The sequence below is a fragment of the Gadus macrocephalus genome, chromosome 16 (genome assembly GCF_031168955.1).
Source record: "Gadus macrocephalus chromosome 16, ASM3116895v1".
In the NCBI taxonomy this organism is placed as follows: domain Eukaryota; kingdom Metazoa; phylum Chordata; class Actinopteri; order Gadiformes; family Gadidae; genus Gadus; species Gadus macrocephalus.
Genome location: NC_082397.1, coordinates 14,982,175 through 15,001,694, shown reverse-complemented (window position 1 = coordinate 15,001,694; position 19,520 = coordinate 14,982,175). Strand labels below are relative to the sequence as shown.

General features: G+C 45.0%; 2 protein-coding genes and 1 long non-coding RNA gene across 7 annotated transcripts in view; all 3 read left to right on the top strand.

The window, feature by feature from the left end:
• Positions 1 to 108: 108 nt before the first annotated feature.
• tlcd5a (TLC domain containing 5a) lies at positions 109 to 3,723 on the top strand. Of its 3 annotated transcripts, none has more exons than XM_060074338.1 (3): positions 109 to 432; positions 1,310 to 1,512; positions 1,857 to 3,723. In XM_060074338.1, exons 2-3 carry the CDS (start codon positions 1,317 to 1,319, stop codon positions 2,408 to 2,410), a joined length of 750 nt encoding a protein of 249 aa, XP_059930321.1. In that variant the 5' UTR covers positions 109 to 432; positions 1,310 to 1,316; the 3' UTR covers positions 2,411 to 3,723. The 3 variants fall into 3 exon arrangements, with proteins under 3 accessions (XP_059930321.1, XP_059930320.1, XP_059930322.1); XM_060074337.1 differs by lacking the exon at positions 109 to 432 and adding an exon at positions 440 to 1,156; XM_060074339.1 differs by lacking the exon at positions 109 to 432 and adding an exon at positions 440 to 1,183.
• An 836-nt stretch (positions 3,724 to 4,559) lies between these two features.
• Positions 4,560 to 19,520, top strand: part of arhgef12a (Rho guanine nucleotide exchange factor (GEF) 12a) — a 37,664-nt gene continuing 22,703 nt past the window's right edge. For 2 of the 3 annotated variants that reach the window (XM_060074278.1, XM_060074277.1), the window contains exons 1-4: positions 4,560 to 5,713; positions 16,266 to 16,286; positions 17,145 to 17,236; positions 18,892 to 18,951. In XM_060074278.1, coding sequence (XP_059930261.1) covers positions 5,682 to 5,713; positions 16,266 to 16,286; positions 17,145 to 17,236; positions 18,892 to 18,951 — 205 coding nt within the window. In that variant the 5' untranslated portion in view covers positions 4,560 to 5,681. The remainder of the gene's footprint in view (positions 5,714 to 16,265; positions 16,287 to 17,144; positions 17,237 to 18,891; positions 18,952 to 19,520) is intronic. The other variant, XM_060074279.1, reaches the window with a different exon arrangement.
• LOC132473922 (uncharacterized) lies at positions 8,087 to 11,414 on the top strand. The gene is made up of 2 exons (XR_009529496.1): positions 8,087 to 10,925; positions 10,966 to 11,414. It is a non-coding gene; the product is annotated as an uncharacterized LOC132473922 (long non-coding RNA).

Below are 19,520 nucleotides of genomic sequence, written 5' to 3'. Positions count from 1 at the left end.
TGATTTATTTTACAAGTTTTGTCCGATCCAAAAAAGGTTATGTTTGAATGTTTTATACAAAACACTAAGCCAAGCACAGCATACACTGGATCGTAATGGTATCACCCAATGTAAGTGCAATTTGCACATATGACCACAGTGTGTCGCTGTCGCAATGTTTTCAAGACTCCACCAGACCCTCCTTACAACCAAAAGAAAAACAACCGGATTCAAGTGAAATACTTAAACAAGCTGGTCGGCAGCAGAGGTATGGAGCACTTGATACCACAGCCCATCGCCTTTTAATACATGGACCTCTGTTAACGCCGAGGCGAGGGATGCTGGAGCCGAGGAGTAGACCCATGATGCGGTGTGCGTTCATCATGTGTTAGCATCAAGGATCCTTGAACAAAAGATACATATTAAAGCCATTTTACAAGGACGCGAATCGAGGTGAGCATTGAGGTCAAGGTTTCAATTGAGTGTATTGGAGGACTAATGTTGTGTCTGTCTTTAACAATATAGTGGTCTGTTGTAGCGTTCGATCAGTGTAACTGTTAGCTTCCTCCTCCTACGATACTGAGTGTACATTTATAAAATATCTTACATTTATTAGATTTATTTTTAATAATACAGATCAATTCAGACGTTAGTCTTAAATGCATGTCTTATCATTGCCATATACAACGTGACTACTACTCCGCGTCCTATCTTTACACTTGACTAGATTATATTTTATGACAACAATACACAGACAGCAGCACAACGATATAATCCCAATAATGATAAAGAAATCAAGCATTTGTGAGGACGGACTAAAAACGACACTAAATGATTGTGGCATTGGCAAATGGCAAAGTTAAGTCTCACACTTGCACTCGTATTACAATGCATTGCGGGGAATGTGTATTCATCAGTCTACTCCCTCGCATTAACATCAGGGATGGTTTTCCAAGTGATTACATCAAGTTCTGTGAACGCTTAAGCTATCTCACTCACTCTGGTCAACATATAGGGTGTAGTCCTGCCCATTGAAATCCTTTCAGCTCATGGTACAAACGTCACAGAAGGGCCGTCTTCATCACCCCACCCGCTGTGAGCCTGCCTACTGTGGGGGCAGAGTTCAGCAACAGTACAGTACACACAATTGTTGCCCTTTTACAAATAGATTCCAACAGTGAGTCTCTGAGCGGTGGCACGGCATGTACTGTAACTACTATTGTAAAGAAAGAAATGCATTCTTGTGTCAAGTTGTTTCTCTTAATTTTTACAGGATAATTAATGGTCGATACACATAAACGGTCGCCAACTGTTTCTTTCTTATCTTTAGCTCCAGGATGACTTTGCTGGCTGCAGTTGTGCTGCTTTGCCTCTCTGGGTGGGTCGCTCTTTACGTGATCCTTTGCAACATCAATGGCTCCCGGGGCTATGAATGGAACTGCCGGCTGGTGACCCTGCTGCATGGCGTGCTAGTTGTCTGCATCACAGCCTACATCGGCTATGTGGACGGACCCTGGCCCTTCACATACCCAGGTAGGAGGCTCGCATAGCATTGATGATCACCCTTCATCGTGTCGTGGCTTCACTACGGTTTTTGAAAATAAGTACTGTCTAACAAAATGACTGCACTTGTCTTACAGTTCATCTAATGTCTCAGATAATTGTGAGGCATTGTGCGTGCAGCCATTTTGTAAGACAATATTTATTCACAAAAGATTAAGTAATAGGATTGTAAATAGGATTGTAAGTATTCAATCCTATTTTCATCAGTAATTTAACCATGCATCTGTCTTAGGAGCTCAATTAGTATTTTGGCTCAAGACAGTACCTCGACACCCACCCTAACCGTTAGTTCCTCCTGTCCGTTCCGTCCGCAGGCACAAAGAACACCCCTCTGCAGATCAGCGCCATGGTCCTGAGCCTGAGCTACTTCATCTTCGACATGGTGTGGTGCATGTACTTCCGCACGGAGGGCCCTGTCATGCTGGCCCACCACACGGTCAGCATCCTGGGCATCGTGGTCACACTGTGGCTGGGCGAGTCGGGCGTGGAGTCCTGCGCCGTCCTCTTCGGCAGCGAGATCACCAACCCCCTGCTGCAGGCGCGCTGGTTCCTGCGCCGCACGGGCCGCTACGAGACGGCGCTGGGCGAGGCCGTGGACCTGGCGTTCGTGCTGCTCTTTGTGTTCATGCGGGTGTTTGTGGGCGGGGCCATGCTGTACTGCGAACTGATCTCGCCCCGGCCCCGCTTCTTCATCAAGTGCGGCGGCGTGGCCATGTACGCGCTGTCCTGGGTGTTCATGGTGGACATCTGGCGCTTCGCCAAGCGGAAGTACGGGAGCAAGATGGCGCAGTGGAGAGAGCAGGGAGCCAGGAGCCTGAAGAACGGGGCGGTGGTGGGAGACGACGCTCATGAAGGGAAACTTGACTGAAGTTCTGCCACTTTTTCAACACTGTTTTTGTTGTTGTTGTTGTTGTTGTTGTAGTTTTGCTCATTTTGGAATTGACATGGACAAAGGGAGTGTGCATTTGTCTACATGACTGTCAACTGTACTGTACAAGTGATTTCTGAATATTGCTTTTGCTTCAGATGTTACCGCGAATACTGCTTAGTTTGGTCGTGCATAAAGGACCTAGACTGAAGAGGAAAGTATGTGGCACAAGGTTAAGAGTGATTCTTAAGAGGCTTATTTCAGCGTCATTCCAATTCAAGGGACCATAGGTCTAATGACCAACTGGGCTACTGGCTATTACTATGAATGGATGTCCCCAAGAGACATATTTTAGGGTGGGAAGATGTGAGTGATTATATTTCGGGATATAATTCACTTTTGTGTGATGACAGTGATGCATAATTTGTGGAAAAACTAGTTCTGTCATTTGTGAAAAAGAAATGTATGTGTGAAATCATCTCTGCCACAAAGATTTGTCAGTATTCTCTTGAAGCCTGTGTTTGGTCCTATCACTGAAGTTCGATCCACAGATTTTGTCAAGATTTTCAATATTATCAATATGGTGCAATGAATAATCTTTTACTTTCTTTTTGATAATGACTTAATTTGTATGTTTGTCTTAAAGTCTGACTCCTGTTTGTGTTGAGAAAGCACAGTGAGTCTCAAAAAAACACAATTTCATGACTTTCTTGGCTTTTAACAAAACGTGTTTGCTTGATCCTTGTTGAATACAAAAGGAAAACATTCATGTGATAGGGTTGGCTGATTTATGTTTGCATTGGCTAGTGCATCGGCAATGTATGAGAACACTCGCAGAAAAACCTATTGATGGTGTAAAGCAAGTGAGAAATAATTAATTGGGAGAGATAATATATATATCTTAATGGAAACATTTCAGAATATCTAATTTATGCTAGTGTCTCTTTCACCATTATTATATATTTAATTCAACTTTATAGTCTAGCAAAATGCTTGAGACATTACTAATTCATTTTCATAGTGGACTTCTTCCATTTCAATGGTGCTGATGAATGGATCATGTGATCAATACTTTGTCTATATAGACAAATGTTTTTTGTGCCTTAAATCTGAATGTACTTACCTAAACATGTTGTTAAAAAAGTGTTGTGATGTAATACAATTTCCTTAAAACACATGTGGGAGTAATAAAATGATTTTGATAACTTTTGACCATTTATGTAGATATTTTTCAACTACCGTTTTTAGTCTCACAGGTGGTATTGTGTAACAGGTTGCTTTTCCATTTCAATAAAGGCTACCTTACGTGTCCACATGGTGGCATCTTTGTTAAAAACAAACGCTTGGAAGAAACTAAGGCAAAACAAATACGAAATCTTAATTACTGTAATCTTAGGTATGACAATGTTGCAACATGGATTTATTTGGACAATAGTTCATCAGTACGGCATAGTTTTCCTTTTAAAACTGTCTCACACATAACAACCAACTTTTTTGTGTGTGTGTGTGTGGGGGGGGGGGGGGGGGGGTGACACAGACCAATAAAGTAAAAATATCAATTTCCTAATGAAAGCTGTCCATCACAGGTCATAGCTTTTTTGCTTTGCTAGAACAGTGATATATTGATCTTCACTACTGATGCAAACTGTTGATGGGAATCTCACCCGCCCTTATTATGATGTTCCTTATTATATATTATTATTTTATTAATTGTACCTTCATCACTCATGTCATGTATTCATAGATGATCCGTGCAACAGAGTGTGCATGCTGCAGAGTGTGATACATGCAGCAGAGTGTTTGAGGAAGTGTGATACATGCAGCAGAGTGTGATACTTGCAGCAGAGTGCATGATGAAGTGTGATACATTCAGCAGAGTATATGATGCAGTGTGATACATGCAGCAATGTGTGATGCAGAGCAGCAGAGTGGGATACTTGCAGCAGGGTGTAGCAGGTTAGGATAAATGTTGCTGAGTGTGATACATGCAGCAATGTGGGATACTTGTTGCAGAGTGTGATACTTGTTGCAGAGTGTGATACTTGTTGCAGAGTGTGATACTTGTTGCAGAGTGTGATACATGCAGCAGAGTGGGATACATGCAGCAAAGTGTGCTACATACAGCAGAGTGTGATGCATGCAGCAGAGTTCCCATCTCCCGGCGGAAGTGGTGAGCGGAGCTGCGGACTCTCGGCTAGCTGGCTAGGGCGTTGCTAGCGGCACAAAGTGGGATTTCTGGTACCATTCCGTTAGTTATTTTACTGTAAAGGCACTGAAGATATCGAGAGCTCGAGTTGATTTTCTGGATGTTTAAACTTTTAGACGCACTGTTGTTTATTCGACCGGTGTGGGAATAGTGTATTAGTCCCGGTAGCTCCACATTACTAGCCTGCTTCCATCCACGGGGATTGTGCCGAGAAGCGAGCGATTGTGGAAACATGGAGTCCAGGAGAGCTGCGCGCTGCTAGCAGACTTCTGGGGAGTTTTTTTTTGCCTAATGAAGACTTTTTGAAGGACTTAAGAAGGGGGGAAAATTCACACACCGATCCACATTCGTGCCATGTTCTATATTTATTCGGTGACCGCCCAGCAGGTTATTGTGAAGCGGACTTTCCTCCAGTTTTCCATCGATGCGGAGAACAAAGTTGTGTCCTGAAGCTCCTCTGTTAGCGGTAGCTCCACATCGCCAGGCGGCTCGCCCGAGAAGCTCTTTACTTCCAACAAGTACAGTTTATATTGATAATCTAACGAGCATCGTCTTCTGCATGATGTGTTGAATGGCTTTATGACCTGTAGTTGTTTCGCTAAGCTTATAAACACTATAACCAGAACTCGTTTAGACGAGTATTGTGAGGACCTCCTGTTCCCGGGAGGCTCGTCCAGACAGACAGACAAACTGGGAGTAAAGGAACCCCAACATCTTCATATCATCTAACCCACAGAGGCCACCAGGACGACGCATCATTCGTAGCCGTGGTGGGAGACTACTTGAAGACATCATATTAACTATCGTAATATAACATATTTTCAAGATTTGTGAATAACTATTACGAATACAACCGAGACCAGGAGTTGTTTGGCAGACAGCTTGTCCTAGAGCTGAGCAACAACGGACCAGTGGACGACATTCATTAATAGATTAGACGACGTCCTGAAACCTTGGCCCACTTGAGACGGATGCCGGAGAAGTACATTGGAGGAGTTTGCCTCATCACGTTCTGGAAAATGTTAATCGGAAATAATTTGCTGCAAATCTAGATCCGGAAGCCCAATGAGTGACACACAGTCCAGTTTCACTGACAGGTACAGTACATCATTATTTGCATTGCATTGCATGCAACACGCACACTCACACACACGCTCACAAACAAATACACACATTTATGATCATCACAGATCATAAACAAACACCGATTGAAATTGAAGCTATTGATATAGTGACATTTTTCGATTGCAACAATGAGACTGAATTCAAAGTGCCAAGAGTGGTTTATTGGGAAATTCAGCTAAATTCAGGATGGAGTTGTTTGAAAGATGTAAATGGAGGGGGAAGAGCAAAGCCAGGACCATTTTGTTATAGCAGGCCAATCGAATTAAATCATTTAGAACAAGTTAACCGTAGGCTTCAAGCCTTTAAAACACTCCTCTTCCCCCAATTAAAACCATCTCTTCACTCGCCCAAAGCCTAAATCCAAATTAGGTAATCACTTTATCCTAGGGGTTGGTCGTGGTAGACTGGCTGCTAGACACTAGTGTTAAGACTAGGGCGTTTAAACAATTACACATGGATCAACAAGCAGCCTGGCATGTTGTGGAGAACATGTTTTCTTTTTCGCTCAGATTTGACAGACGGACAGGGTAACTCTGGAATGGGATGTCATGTCATTCTTTGCTACCTGAATCCCACATACCTGCGAGGAGGGAATCCAATTCATTGGGATGCACACGACTCTTCAACAAAACAAGCTTATTACACAGGAATACAATGATGAAGAATGTAACACTGGTCGTGAAAAACATAATTTGTTTTGGAAAACCAAGACCACAATATAAACAAAACAATAGTCCTCTTGACCAAGTTGGATTTGAGAATGCACCTTGTATTGATCCACTGTGGAGGATAGGCTTTTAAAACAAAACAAATTAGAATTTGCAAAGAACACCTGACCGTTGATTCTTTGGAAGTATTTAGAAGGCATACAAGATGTTGATGAATTTAAGCATTTAGCATTTATTTCTCCATCTCCCCAATCTTGCTTCTGATGCCCCTTTAATGGCATGGGCATTTTTGCAGTGGACACTGTTTTTGCTTTGGTCTGAAGTTCCAGCCATGCACTGTGAACGTCCAATGGGGCTGGATGGCCCGCCGCTGTGACAGTTGAGTCTGCAGCTAGCTCTTTGTCATAGCGTTTTGCTGATCTCCACGTTTTTCCCACCCCCCTCCTGAGGCCCGCCCGGAAAGTGGTGCTGGTGACATCACTAATTGTAAACAATTGACTTGGTGGGTGCAAGCTAGCTGTCTATTATCCACTAACCTATGTCCACTGGTAGGTATGTCCCTGCAAAGTGGTCAGAGAAATGCTTCATTTAGCTGCATGTTGGAGAGAAGATGGTGGGAGGCTAATGCGTTGGATGATTGACAGATTGGACATGCATATTCACCAGATGCACATCAATAAGCCTCTTTCACTGCAAAGTCCTAACTAAGCCTCTGCCAACTCCTAGACCAGTACTTTGTGGTCATAAGCATGGACTACGTATTGACACATATCAAATCTGCCTTAATAGAAAACTGAAATGCCTGTGTAAAGTCGTGTGTCTTGCACGCTCTTTATACTGATAAGAGACACAGTCTTCGATTTTCCTATTCACTTTTATCTTGCCATCACACGTACATGGTATCGCACATCCATCGGCTGTCCTTACTGTTTCTACATCACTAGAAACCTACTTTCCACGTACTTCCTACTACATACACGTTGGACTTATTGATGCCCAGTGATCAGAGCTTCTATAGATCTACGTCTATGTGATCTCCTCCGTCGTCCCCTGTAGTATAGAGGTATTTTCCTGCTCCATCCTCCTGCTAGTCTGCATCGATTCAGATGCAGCTGGGTCAGCTGCTCTGACCAAGTGTGTATTGAAATTAGCCTCCAGCAGCACAAGAGTGCTCATCAGAAGTGGAAGAACCGTAGCATCAGCATCCATTACTGAGTAGATTGCATTATAAGGTATTGATCAGTGTCTCTGTAATGAGTGGCGTCAAAAATCGAATGTATGTATAATGCCTACGCCTTAATAATTAGGGCTGCAGTACGCACGGGGCTCGTTATGTAGTAATCAGAACATGCAATGCATGCATTGTCCGCCTATTCTTTTCTATCCACTTGCTCGCTTTAGACAACAGAGCAGTCTAGACAGAAACCCTGGAGCAATTGTGGAGCCTCACTCTAACCATGATGAAGGCGGCCTATGACGCTGTCCATTATATGTTTTCCCTCCTCAGAGGTAGCTAGTTGAAGTCACGACGAGTTATCCATGCAAGCCTCGGGGACATTGGGCGGTGAAAAGGTTATGACGGCAATCTGTGATCTTTATTTTGATCAGAGTATTTGATTGGATTTCAGTTTCTACTTCAGGTGTTAAGGCTCATCTAGTCGTATACTCATGTAATTCACACACACACACACACACACACACACACACACACACACACACACACACACACACACACACACACACACACACACACACACACACACACACACACGTGTGTGTTCTTGCCTCCCCAGTCCGTGTCTGTGTGTTTGATTCCCCGTGCCCCAGAGTCCTGTAGGGATGAATAGGAGTCATCAGGCCGTTACAGGAGTGTAAATGAGAAGCTTAGGAAGACACTGGTCACACCTGGACGTCAGTTTGGCAGGCACACAACAGCTCCGACCATGCTCTGTTTTTCACTAGGGCAGGCCTTGGCTGGAGCTCACACCGTCTCCCTCCCCCCATCGACTCCCCTTCACACAGCTTATCTATTGCTCTCTGGATCATCACTAATCATTTTAAATGCCCACTTCTCCGCATTAGCCTACATTATATCTTCACTTCAATGTCAGGCCATGCTGGGAATTGACTGTATACAGCGGGGGCGATTTATTAACAGTGATCGTGTTTAGCAGAAGTTAGCATGCACCACTTGGTTTCAAAAGGGAACTATGGGTTGGGTATGGTTAACTGGACGCTGTAGCACAGTTAACAGAGGAAAGTTAAGAACTTATTTTGAGTGTTGGGGAGGGAAGATGGTCATCATTGGCTAGCCTACAGCAAATGGTTCATTGGATCAAACTTGATGGGGGCTTTCTATGAGGGGGTTTGGTATTTTCTCTGATCATGAAGGGGTCCTACCTACTTCCTCTGCGTTATTATAAGGTAATGCTGACACAAGCATGTGATGCTCAGCCAGCCTACCCTTGGTGAAGGGTACTAGGGTGCTCGGTTTAGGTATGATTTAATGCAACTTAAAGCAAAAGGGATTGTGCATCCACATTCCAAATATGAATGCTTTAGACATCCGAGGCAAATTCTCCACACGCATAGTGTGAAAACTAGCATAACACATTATGATTATTTTCTTTACTCAATTACACATTATACATGCTGTATCACATTAGAATGATTGTTGTTGGACCAATCTTGCCTATTACATATTAAGCAACTTAATATGTAACTCTAATAAGTATTTCTACAGAATATCAGTGGCTGGCTGGCTTTACCCTGCAAGCCTTGGCCAAAAGGAGAGAACTAGACTGGGAGAGAGGGTGTCTTCTTCAATAGGCAGTGTCCTAGGGGTAGTGATGCCCGGGCGGGATGGGTGTTGGGCTTGGAGAGTGAGGCTCTAGCCAGCTTGGTGATGCTGATGCTTGTGGACAACCTCAGCTATTGTCCCCTATTTGCCCAGAGGGCTCCAGGGCCAAAATGTTACTTTCACTCCACGAAAGACTGGCTCACTACAATAGAGGAAAAGAGTACAACAAAAAAGTGTCATGTCCTCACATGTCTGTGCTATGGTCATGAACTAGGCTAGGGCCGCTAGGCCCTTCAAGCTAATTGTTGTGCTTGCTGAGCGTCGAGGGCGTCACCACACAAAAGCATCCAGCTGCACCGGCGGGGGGAGTGGATCTCCTATATCGCTTCTGTTTCTAACGCCGGGATTTCAGGAGGAAACCAAATGGGGCCGATAAGGCGGTTCTGTTTTCTCGACGACACCGCGAGACAACGGTCGTCGTCCAGCATCTGCACCATTCACGTAATGCTTTGACTCGTATCCGACGAAGCGTGACACAGGAGAGACGGTGACTGGGTCTGACAGGGGATGTGATTTATGCATCAGCTCGCTTAAGAGTCTCCTCCTCCTTGCGCCTGTAGGATCAGGGACTGTAGAACACGGCTTACCCGCTGCAACAGGCCCGACAGGCCCGGCAGTGAGAGGGTGGGCGACCCCGCTGCAGCACTGTGATTAATATCATTACCATCCCTGCTGAATCAGGGGATGTCTGCCGGAGCTGCCACCAGCACAGCACCACCACCACCACTCATTTTCTCTCTCGGCGCTAATGAGTGTGTCAGGGCGTGCGGCCGCTTTGAGCAGACTGTCTGCTCAGAGTTTATGTTCAAATTAAAAAGGGCTTTGTGGAATCACAGATGTGGTGTTATGTGGGATGGGAGAGGTGGCGTTGGTCTGTGAACTCTGTGACTCCCGGCTTAAGGGCTCGACGAAGGCCAAATGGAAAGAAGAGGAGGAACACAGTGGTGGTGATAATTTTGAATTGACCAGCTCTCTGAGAGGGCCTAGTACTCGTGGACTCGTAAACTAATTAGAAAGGTTGAGGCAAATTAATGCAAGCAGTACTTGGAAGCATATGCTGTTGAATAAATGATAATGCATTAATGTGTAACGACATGGATGTTAAGGCAATGTCAATTAGGGGGCAGTTTGCATTTGACAGTGCTATTCAGGGGCTTTTGGAAAAAGTATCCTTCCTAGGAAGAGGCCATTAGCTCTTGTCACAGTTGCTGCATTGCTTTTTCTAGGTGTGTGTGTGTGTGTGTGTGTGTGTGTGTGTGTGTGTGTGTGTGTGTGTGTGTGTGTGTGTGTGTGTGTGTGTGTGTGTGTGTGTGTGTGTGTGTGTGTGTGTGTGTGTGTGTAAAAGAAAAAACAGCTGTTTGGCCATCTTTTAATATATCAGTAGTTATGTAATTATGGCTTTTCTGGTTAGTATGCAGTAAATTATTCCATCAGATTTCACAGGAAATCCATCCAGATGGCAGGCAATTCCCGCAACGGGTATCTGCAGTATGGCGTGGATATTGGCAATGTTCCCAAATAATGATCTCCTTTACCTATATCCCTTCTATAGATGCATCATGAAATCAATTGGTTCTCAAGGTTCCTTTAGCAGAAACTATAAACCCCGCTGCTGTGCTTGAGAGCTGATATTCCACCAGCCAGCTGTAGTGTCAAGTGTCACTATCATACAATACAACTTTATTAATCCCACTAGGGGCAATTATCATGTTGTGTTGGTAGACAGAGGTGCCATCATGTCACCTTCACATTTCAGAATATAGGCCCACTACCAGGGACACACAACCTATGCTCGGTGGAAGTGGCAGAGAATTCGAAAGCCGGACATGTGACTTGTCAATGTTAACCCCCCCCCCTCCCCCCCAAACCGGTGGTGGTGGAGAACGGCGGAGTGCGTAGCGTGAAGAAATGTCTATCCCCCGGCTCTCATGTCAGGAATCCTAATGAGGTTTATTGGGGCAGAAAGGGCACTGCTTTCCCCCCTGAGGCTGTAGCCAGAGACCCATCTCTTGTCTCTTACACACACACACACACACACACACACACACACACACACACACACACACACACACACACACACACACACACACACACACACACACACACACACACACACACACACACACACACACACACACACACACACACACACACACACACACACACCTCGGCCCGCTTCTTTATCTCTCCCTTGCAAACACACACTCTTGCTTTATGGTTTCTTTTTCTTTTCTGTTGCCACCATACATTATGCACAGACTCACTTATTCACCCAATCGGCTTCACGCAACCGACGTAACGTTGGGTTCAGACACTGTTTGGCGACATCGCTTGAGTTACGATGAATGTATTTGTCAGACCAGTCTGTAGGTGTTTCGAAAGAGAGGTGTTGCTCTGTTGTTACGGTGCCCCTACACACAGTGGAAAGGTGTGTGTGTGTGTGTGTGTGTGTGTGTGTACTCTGGTCAAATGAGTCAGGTATATAGATTAGATAACGAGCCGTGTGTGTTCTGGGGCATTAGTCATCCCCCCCGAGAGCCTCTATGATTACACCATTAGGAGGGAATCATAGCCTTTGTGCAAGAGGTGGTGTGAACGACTGGAGAAGGTGCTGAACCCTGTCTGATCCATAGGCCGCTGCGGCAAGAGCTGCGCGTGAAGTTTAGTGTTTGATAGGCACTGTTTTGAATATTCCTCTTTCCATTCCCCCGGGGGTTGTTCTGAAAACATCCCTACCCCCACCCAGCACCCTTTGCTAGTCTCAGACAGACCCCTCCCTGCCAGCGACGCCACCGTAAAGTCTGCTTTCTTTGTAAAACGGGTGAGTTGCTTGAGGTTACCGCAGCTAGCTCAACCCAGTTCAACACAACAATAAGGCTGTCTGCCTAGAAGAGGCTGGCTAATGCGTATTAACACTGCTCACACACACCTTAGGTTTTAGTGTGCATAGAGTAATGCCAGGCTGGTTTTAATATTATAGCACAATGTTTAAGTATTGTGAACCATAGATCTTGATATTGGTCTATAGCAAATTTCCACAGCAATAATGTTATGTTTCCATTCAAACTTACTGAAAGACTGCTGTTTTTATAACTTTGCTGTGCTTTTATACGGTAAACAGTATAAAATATACCACATTCATTCAGTTTAGTATTTGTTTTATTGCAACCGGTTGCTGTATCCAAGTCTTGTTGTTAATAAATAAAAGTTTGAATGAGTTGACTGCAAAAACTCTGACCTCAAAGGTGGGCGGTGTGAAACGATGCCTTATGTCAGTAGTGTCCATATATATAGCTGGATGTCAAATTCATACTCCCATTCATCCAAACGACCTCTCGACTGAACAACCAGGGCAAGGAAGAGGGCTTTTTCTGTGCTCTAAAGGCATTTTGGAGAGAGACTTCATTAAAACGTGCCTGAGGCTCCTTGAAACCGGTTACTTTACATCATAGCCCAACGGAGCACATGGCCTCACAGACACTCGAATGAGACTTAAATGAGTTTTGATGATGCCCCTTTTATACGTGGCCCTCAAAAGGGCAAGTAAAATGGCGACTAGGAAGGTGCCACCAAGAGAGGAATCCCCCTCCAGAAGACTAGTAGAGAGCTACAGTTGCCGGAAAGAGTCGCAGGCCAATCCGAATCCGATCCAAAGTCGCACTGTTGATTTTGGATTCTGACGAGTCGTCAGGCCTTTGAAGGGTAGCTTTTTAGAAACATCTCTTTTTCTGGTACACTGATTTCAAGGAGAACTGCCAATAACCTCAAAAGATCCCCTGCCCCCCGCCCCCGAAGCTTATGAGAGGGTTTGAAATTGTTCCTGTATGTCCGCTGTTTTCCCCCTTCCACGTTTTCTTTTTTTCCCGTTTTCTTGCGATTCTCCCTCTCACAGAAATGGCTCTGTGTCAGAGTCCTTCTCTCTGGGCAGTTGGTCCCCCCCCCCCTGCCTCCTCGACTGCCTCCGCGCTTCACTCTCTCCATGGTCTAGAGCCGGCCTCCTTTTGCTACCGCCGCTGCTGCAGTTGGCCCTCCGCTGCCACAGTTTTCCATCAAAACACCTAACCTCAATGGAGCATTCAAGCCCAGGCCCGCCCCAGTGCTGCCCCTCCCTCCCTCTCTCCTTTCCCACTCTGCTCCGGCTCGGCCTTCTCTCGCCCCTTTTCTCTCTCTTCAAACCTAATGGGCATGTCCAGGAAGAGGTCCCCGCTCACACTCTTAAAGACTTTCATTAGCTGGTTTTCAAGTACTGAGTGAGGGGCGGGACATTGATCCCTTAAGGACACAATTTGGAACAGAGGCCGCTGTAGTTAAAGGGAAGCAGTGTCTTTTGGGGACAGGTTTGGCAGCTTGTTCTTAGCATTGCTGTATACTTAACATTTTGTGTGGAGCAGCTCACCCCCAGTTTAGCTGTGACCCGTCAGGTTCCATTTACAGACTGTCGTGTTTGCCCAGTTTGGTGCATTTAAGCGTTAAGCATGTATGCCGATATATATTGATTAGGTGCCAAATACACACACTCCATAAATTGCTGGTTGGTAAGCTGCTATATTGATGAATCTGTGGCCAACCACTGCCGTTTAACATGAATCAAATCATGCTGATAATCATTTTCTTTTCTACAACTCAATCATCATAAAGGAACATTTCTAGATTTTTCACCCAGGACTCTATTTTGGGTCTGAGGCACTGATGTAGACATAATTTTTGAGTTATTTCCAGTATTGAGCGAGAGCCCTGCAGCCATTATCGTATTTATATGTATGTGGACCCCTGCAGGACACACACCAATAATTTTAATATAAATTAGAATGCCATAAAGTACTTTACAGTACTCATACTCCCAAATCACAAAACATATTCTAATGATGTGCCGCACAACTCTTAAGTAAATGTCAATGATGGTTATTTGTTACTCAAGAAGAATGCATATGAAACTAATCCATTGGCTGATCTGTAAAGTTGATCTTGCTGCATGCAAGAGCATTCAAATAAGTCGACGGTGCGGCAATCGTCAGTTGCAATCATTCATGGTTGAAAGGACATGCCAGCACGTTATTAATTGGCTAAACTATATGCATGCAATGTCTCTGTTCTCATGCGTCTGGCTGCTGTGTTGGTACTGTAGCCCTGTTTCAAATTCTCTCTGTGCTCCTGCCAAACTTGAGCTAAACTAAAAGTCAGATGCACGTTAGCCTGATGCTCTGCTAGTGTGACGAATCCCCTTGATTTATTTGGCTGATCTTAAAGCCCAGTCATTAAGATGGTTCTGCTTTAAGATATGAATTTGCATACCGTTAGCGCTCTGTATACTGTATGCATATTGTCTTGTGGTGGTGTAATTAAGGGAACCTTTAAAAGTTGGTGGAAGGGGATATCCACAGAGACTATGGTTAACAATGCAGTTCAAAATCTATATGAACTCTAATCTGTCACACATTAGCAGTGTGACACTGGATGTATACTTTTGAAAGAATTTTGCCCTCCTCCTATCCATTCCCTGTCAGTATTCCTCCCATATTTACCCTTGTTTCCATCTCACTGTCTTAACCGTCTCAAACTGAGGGCTCAAACGGATATTTGTGTGCCGTTACTAAGGGATATCAAGGAAAAACCTTTGTCATTTTGTGTTTACAAATGACGTCAATTGAGTGCTACTGAATCATCAGGTTTTTTTTTATTATACACTCAGCGACATGATTCATATAATTCCTCTGTCCTAGACCTAGACCGTCTCAGATTCCTGACGCAGCCTCTCAAGACTTTCGCTTGGCTAGCCATGCCTTTTATTCTTCTATTCTTTTTTTTAACGTTTGCCTACTCACAATTGCCTCCCGCCTCCACCTCACTTGCATGTGCGTACACATGGTCCCATCCTGTGTGTGCAATACGTGCGGCAACTTTTCCATCCCTCCATCTTGGTGGAGCTTTAGAGGGGAGTTTGCTAGAGTAGATAGACACTAGCTGTGTTCGGCGTAGGCTCTCTGGAACTTATTACAGTCGGGGTGCACTTCCATGAACGGGCCATTCAGCCGCTCTCTCGCACAGCCCTGAATGGGACACAGTGTCGCCAGGAGAGTTAATGTGGGCTGGTGAGCCGTAGGACCTTCCCATTACACGGGACCAGGGCTGTGCTGAAGCCTGTGCTCATGCTTACCGCTGGTGCATGTTGATGTGGTCTGGTGTTTGTGTTTAGCATTTCAATGGCCTCGCTATTCATCCACCCCGGGACTTGTCGTGAATATGTAATTGAAACCTACTTTGTTCCATAGTTTGTATTTATATTCCTTGATTGTGACATGCGATGCTTGAAGTTCAACTCTAATTGCAGCCATCGGTCTTAATGTGTTTCTGCACTCGGTGCCTTGGCCAGGGGGGTTTAAGCTAATTTACTGTAATGAAACGCCCATTGAGAAACATTTAGACAGTCTGTTCTAATACGCACTACGCACTATCACAGCATTTCAATGTGTTGTCTATTGAAAAGCATATCGAACCCATCTTTCCCTGAAAGGTGTTGACATCCTCTCCAGTGAATTCATTTATTCTCTATCTTCAAACCATCTTTGGATCTAATCAGCCTCAAGCCAGTCTGTGTCAAGAAATGTGCCATGGACATGGATATAATTATGATAAAGCTGTGATCTAAACTAGGAACAAGGCAACGCACGCACGCACGCACGCACACACAAATGCACGCACACACAAATGCACGCACACACAAATGCACGCTGGGCTGAGATGCAGGGGGGCATTTGACCTGGTAAAGACTTTAATCTGCAGCTGACGGAGCCAGATGTTTGATCAGGATTAGTGTGTTTACTGTCTTGTAGTCCTGGGAGACTCTGTAGGATAGGCGTCTTGTTTTGTCATTCCTTTGTACCTCAGACATGGGCAGCGGAGCAAGGATTTTGATAGCTTTAATGACGCCCATGAAGTATATCCTATGATGTTGGTGGTGTCGGATAATGACGAGCTCCCCTCTGTTCTTCCTTGCAGGTTTCCTAAGAAAGCGATCAGGTAAGGATGGATTTTCTTATTCTCTTCAACATAGACGCAGCAGCATATACCATGCATGTTATGAATGAGATTACAAATGGCGCTCTGGTTGTACGAGCTGAGCTTGGGTTTTAGCATGGGCGGCAACACAGTGGTCGTCAGAGTCTCTCGCTCTCGCTCTCGCTCTCTCTCTCTTATATATATGCACATCCACAGACAAACATGCACACAGAGGGGGGGGACAAAGGGGTCCCTTTTTCTATGCGCGGCCCATCTCTGCCTTCCACTATGAACAGAACAGAGGCCTTTCACAGTCGGGGCCGGCGAATGCAGAGGCGGCCATGCACGGCCCCCGTGGAGGTCTGGGCCGGGGGTCTGGCCCCCGTGGCACCTCCCTCTGAGGGGCAGCCTTTCTCCGGGCGTGCTCCCGGGGCACACGGTGGGGCAGCTCCACATCCTCTCGGCAGCCACTTTACACAGCAGACAGTAGACACACTCAGTGGGGTTCATACTCTCTGGTCCGACGCTCCGCCACCGGGGCACGCCAAACAACTGAAAGCCCTGTCTGTGGGCTAACCTCTGTCCATGTCAAGCATTAGTCGGACACTAGACTGGAGTAGCTTGTGGGCTACATTATACCGCGTCTGCTGGAAACGTGCAGTTCATTATCAGGGTCTTCTTGACCGTCATCGAGATCGCACAAAAGTGGTGCTATGCTCGGTTGGAGGGTGTCCTCTAGAGCGGTCCTCCACATTAGGCTTTAGCAGGGAGCATCCTGTCTAGAATGGTTGCGCTTCAGGAAGTCGCCTCGGATTAGAGCACAATGTATGTTATTGTTGTTGGGTTTTTACTGTGTAACACATTTTTGTCTTTGTCCAGAACGAGCAGCATTCTCAGTAAAGATCACCCACCAGACAAGAAGCCCAAAAGTGATAAATCCCCACTTCCCTCGAATGAGTTTGACCCTACAGGTAAGTTCTCTCCATCTTTCTCCCTCCCTCTCTCTCCCGCTCTTATCTCATGAATGGTGTGATGGTGGTGTGTACAAAGCATGATGGGATTCATAATGGGGGAGCGTGCACTTTTCTCATTTCTCCTATAAAACTAATTTGGGCCCACTGATTTTAATCTTGTTGCATCCGAGGTTGCTCGTAAGCCCTTGATATATCATTAGGGCTAACGGGTTTCACACTTATTTGTGCATCTCCTCTAATGGCTACCGGATAAAAAAATATGATGTTTTGAGCAGGACCGTTTTATGACAGTCTATCCATCTATTTTATACAACCTTTGGTTTGATAGACAACATAAGCTGACCCTGTCAGCGTGGGCTGTGCGGCCATGCGTTCAATGTCCATATGGTCCTTTTCATTCCACACACATCCTCCTGCTGTGGGTCATCGTGGCGTATGCCGTTGTAATTTATTTTCATGCTTTAAATCTTTGACTACTCCTGGTATGGTTTTCAATGACACTAAGATGCCGATGGTGCAGAAACACTAAACGTTTGGTGTGGGATTCTGACTCTCCTTGTGTTGACATTGGTCATCCAGGACGATAGTATGATTTGAGGTTTGTCCAAAGCCTCTGTTTTGAAAACAAGAGTCGGAAAATCCCTTCCCATTACTGCTGGCTTATCTTCCTGTGATGCAACAAAATATGGAATAGATGTGTCCCCTGGGACTGTTACACAAGACATTGTTCACTGTTTTTCGTCTCGTCTGTTATCGGCCCTGCCGTCAATTTGTCTGACGGAATTTAATTGGTTGTCTGCGTTCAAACTCACTGAGTCAGCAAAGGACGGATCAGCCAGAGAGCATTTTCTGTTATGATTTGGTTCATAGCCTAATCCTCTTCTCTAGTTCCTTACTTTATCTTTATTTCCACAACCAGACATTTTGACAATATCTGGTCATGTCCTTTTGTTCTCTGATGCACGTCCATGTTTTAACGATTCCTATCTCAATCTATACCTCTCTCCTGTTGTCTTCAAATTGCATGACCCCTTCAAAAGACTTTCATGGCTTCCAAATAGTGTTTGATTTGTAGAAAATCTGCGAAATGCATTTAAAATCCAATTCCTACAAAATGATTAACGATGTAATTTTAAGGAACACAGACAATTCTGACACATTTTTGACTTTTCCCAATGACACTTCTAAAGGCAATGCAGGTCATGTTAGAGCCGCAGGCACTAACTAGTCATTACATCACTGCAAGTTGCCATAAACAAAGCCATGCTAGTTCTGTAGTGACACTTGTCAGTTCACCCCGTTGCCGCCGCACTGTGTGTTCTTAGGTCATACCGCTGTCTTCACATTGTGTTTTATGAGGTTATAAATATCATTTGTATAATTTTCTTCTCTTTCCATCATATTTCTCCCTCATGATTTATCTCTTTTCCTGTGTTTCCTTTTACTCTGTTGTTTTGTGCGTGTATGTGTGCGCGTGCGAACGGGATGTTGGTGTGTGTGTGTGTGTGTGTGTGTGTGTGTGTGTGTGTGTGTGTGTGTGTGTGTGTGTGTGTGTGTGTGTGTGTGTGTGTGTGTGTGTGTGTGTGTGTGTGTGTGTGTGTGCGTTGCCCTTGCTGTCTCTGTGCTGGGCATTGTGCTGGGGCTGTGGGCAGAGGCTGTGGTGGAGCAGAGGAGTGGCAGTGTGCTGGCGGAGGGGAAGGCTGAGTCCTGTGGTAAGACGCTCCTGCCAGGAGGGGTGGTGGTGTGACGTTGGCTGCTTCTATTCACACTTCTGACTCACTCACTCCAGGGTGAAGTTGCCTCTAGGTGTTTTCTTATTCCCAAGTGGAGCCTTAGTCAAAATTGCCCCACCAGGATATTACTCGAGCATCATTCTGTCATGAAACTCATAGACACCATTCTATACAGGGAGGATTGTTTCAGATGGTAAAGCCGTAATGGAAAATAATATGCATGGGTTGTGTGTTGCAAATCACAGAAACAGCGCCATCCCCAGTAGTGCTATGTGGCCGTCAATGGCTAATTCAAAGCATAATAAAAACCGTCTTTACAATGTTAAGCTCAGATAAACATATAAGCAGATGAACGTGCCCAAATATATAGATTTCTTGCATATTTCAAACACAGTTGGATGTATTTCAACACGAGACGTTTGCTTCATACCACTCATGTTAGCTTCTGGGGATATCTGTCTTCCTGTTCAGTTGAACCTTTTTAATATCAGCGAAGACAGGCAAGCCTGATCACTGATCATTTCAGAACTCTTATTCATATAGACTCC

What these genes read in the sequence shown, in the direction of transcription:
- tlcd5a (XM_060074337.1), top strand. Translation starts at nt 1,029, where the DNA reads ATGGTACAAACGTCACAGAAGGGCCGTCTTCATCACCCCACCCGCTGT. An exon ending in TTTACAAATAGATTCCAACA is followed by an intron (nt 1,157 to 1,309) that starts GTGAGTCTCTGA and finishes TCTTATCTTTAG; the next exon opens with CTCCAGGATGACTTTGCTGG. An exon ending in CTGGCCCTTCACATACCCAG is followed by an intron (nt 1,513 to 1,856) that starts GTAGGAGGCTCG and finishes TTCCGTCCGCAG; the next exon opens with GCACAAAGAACACCCCTCTG.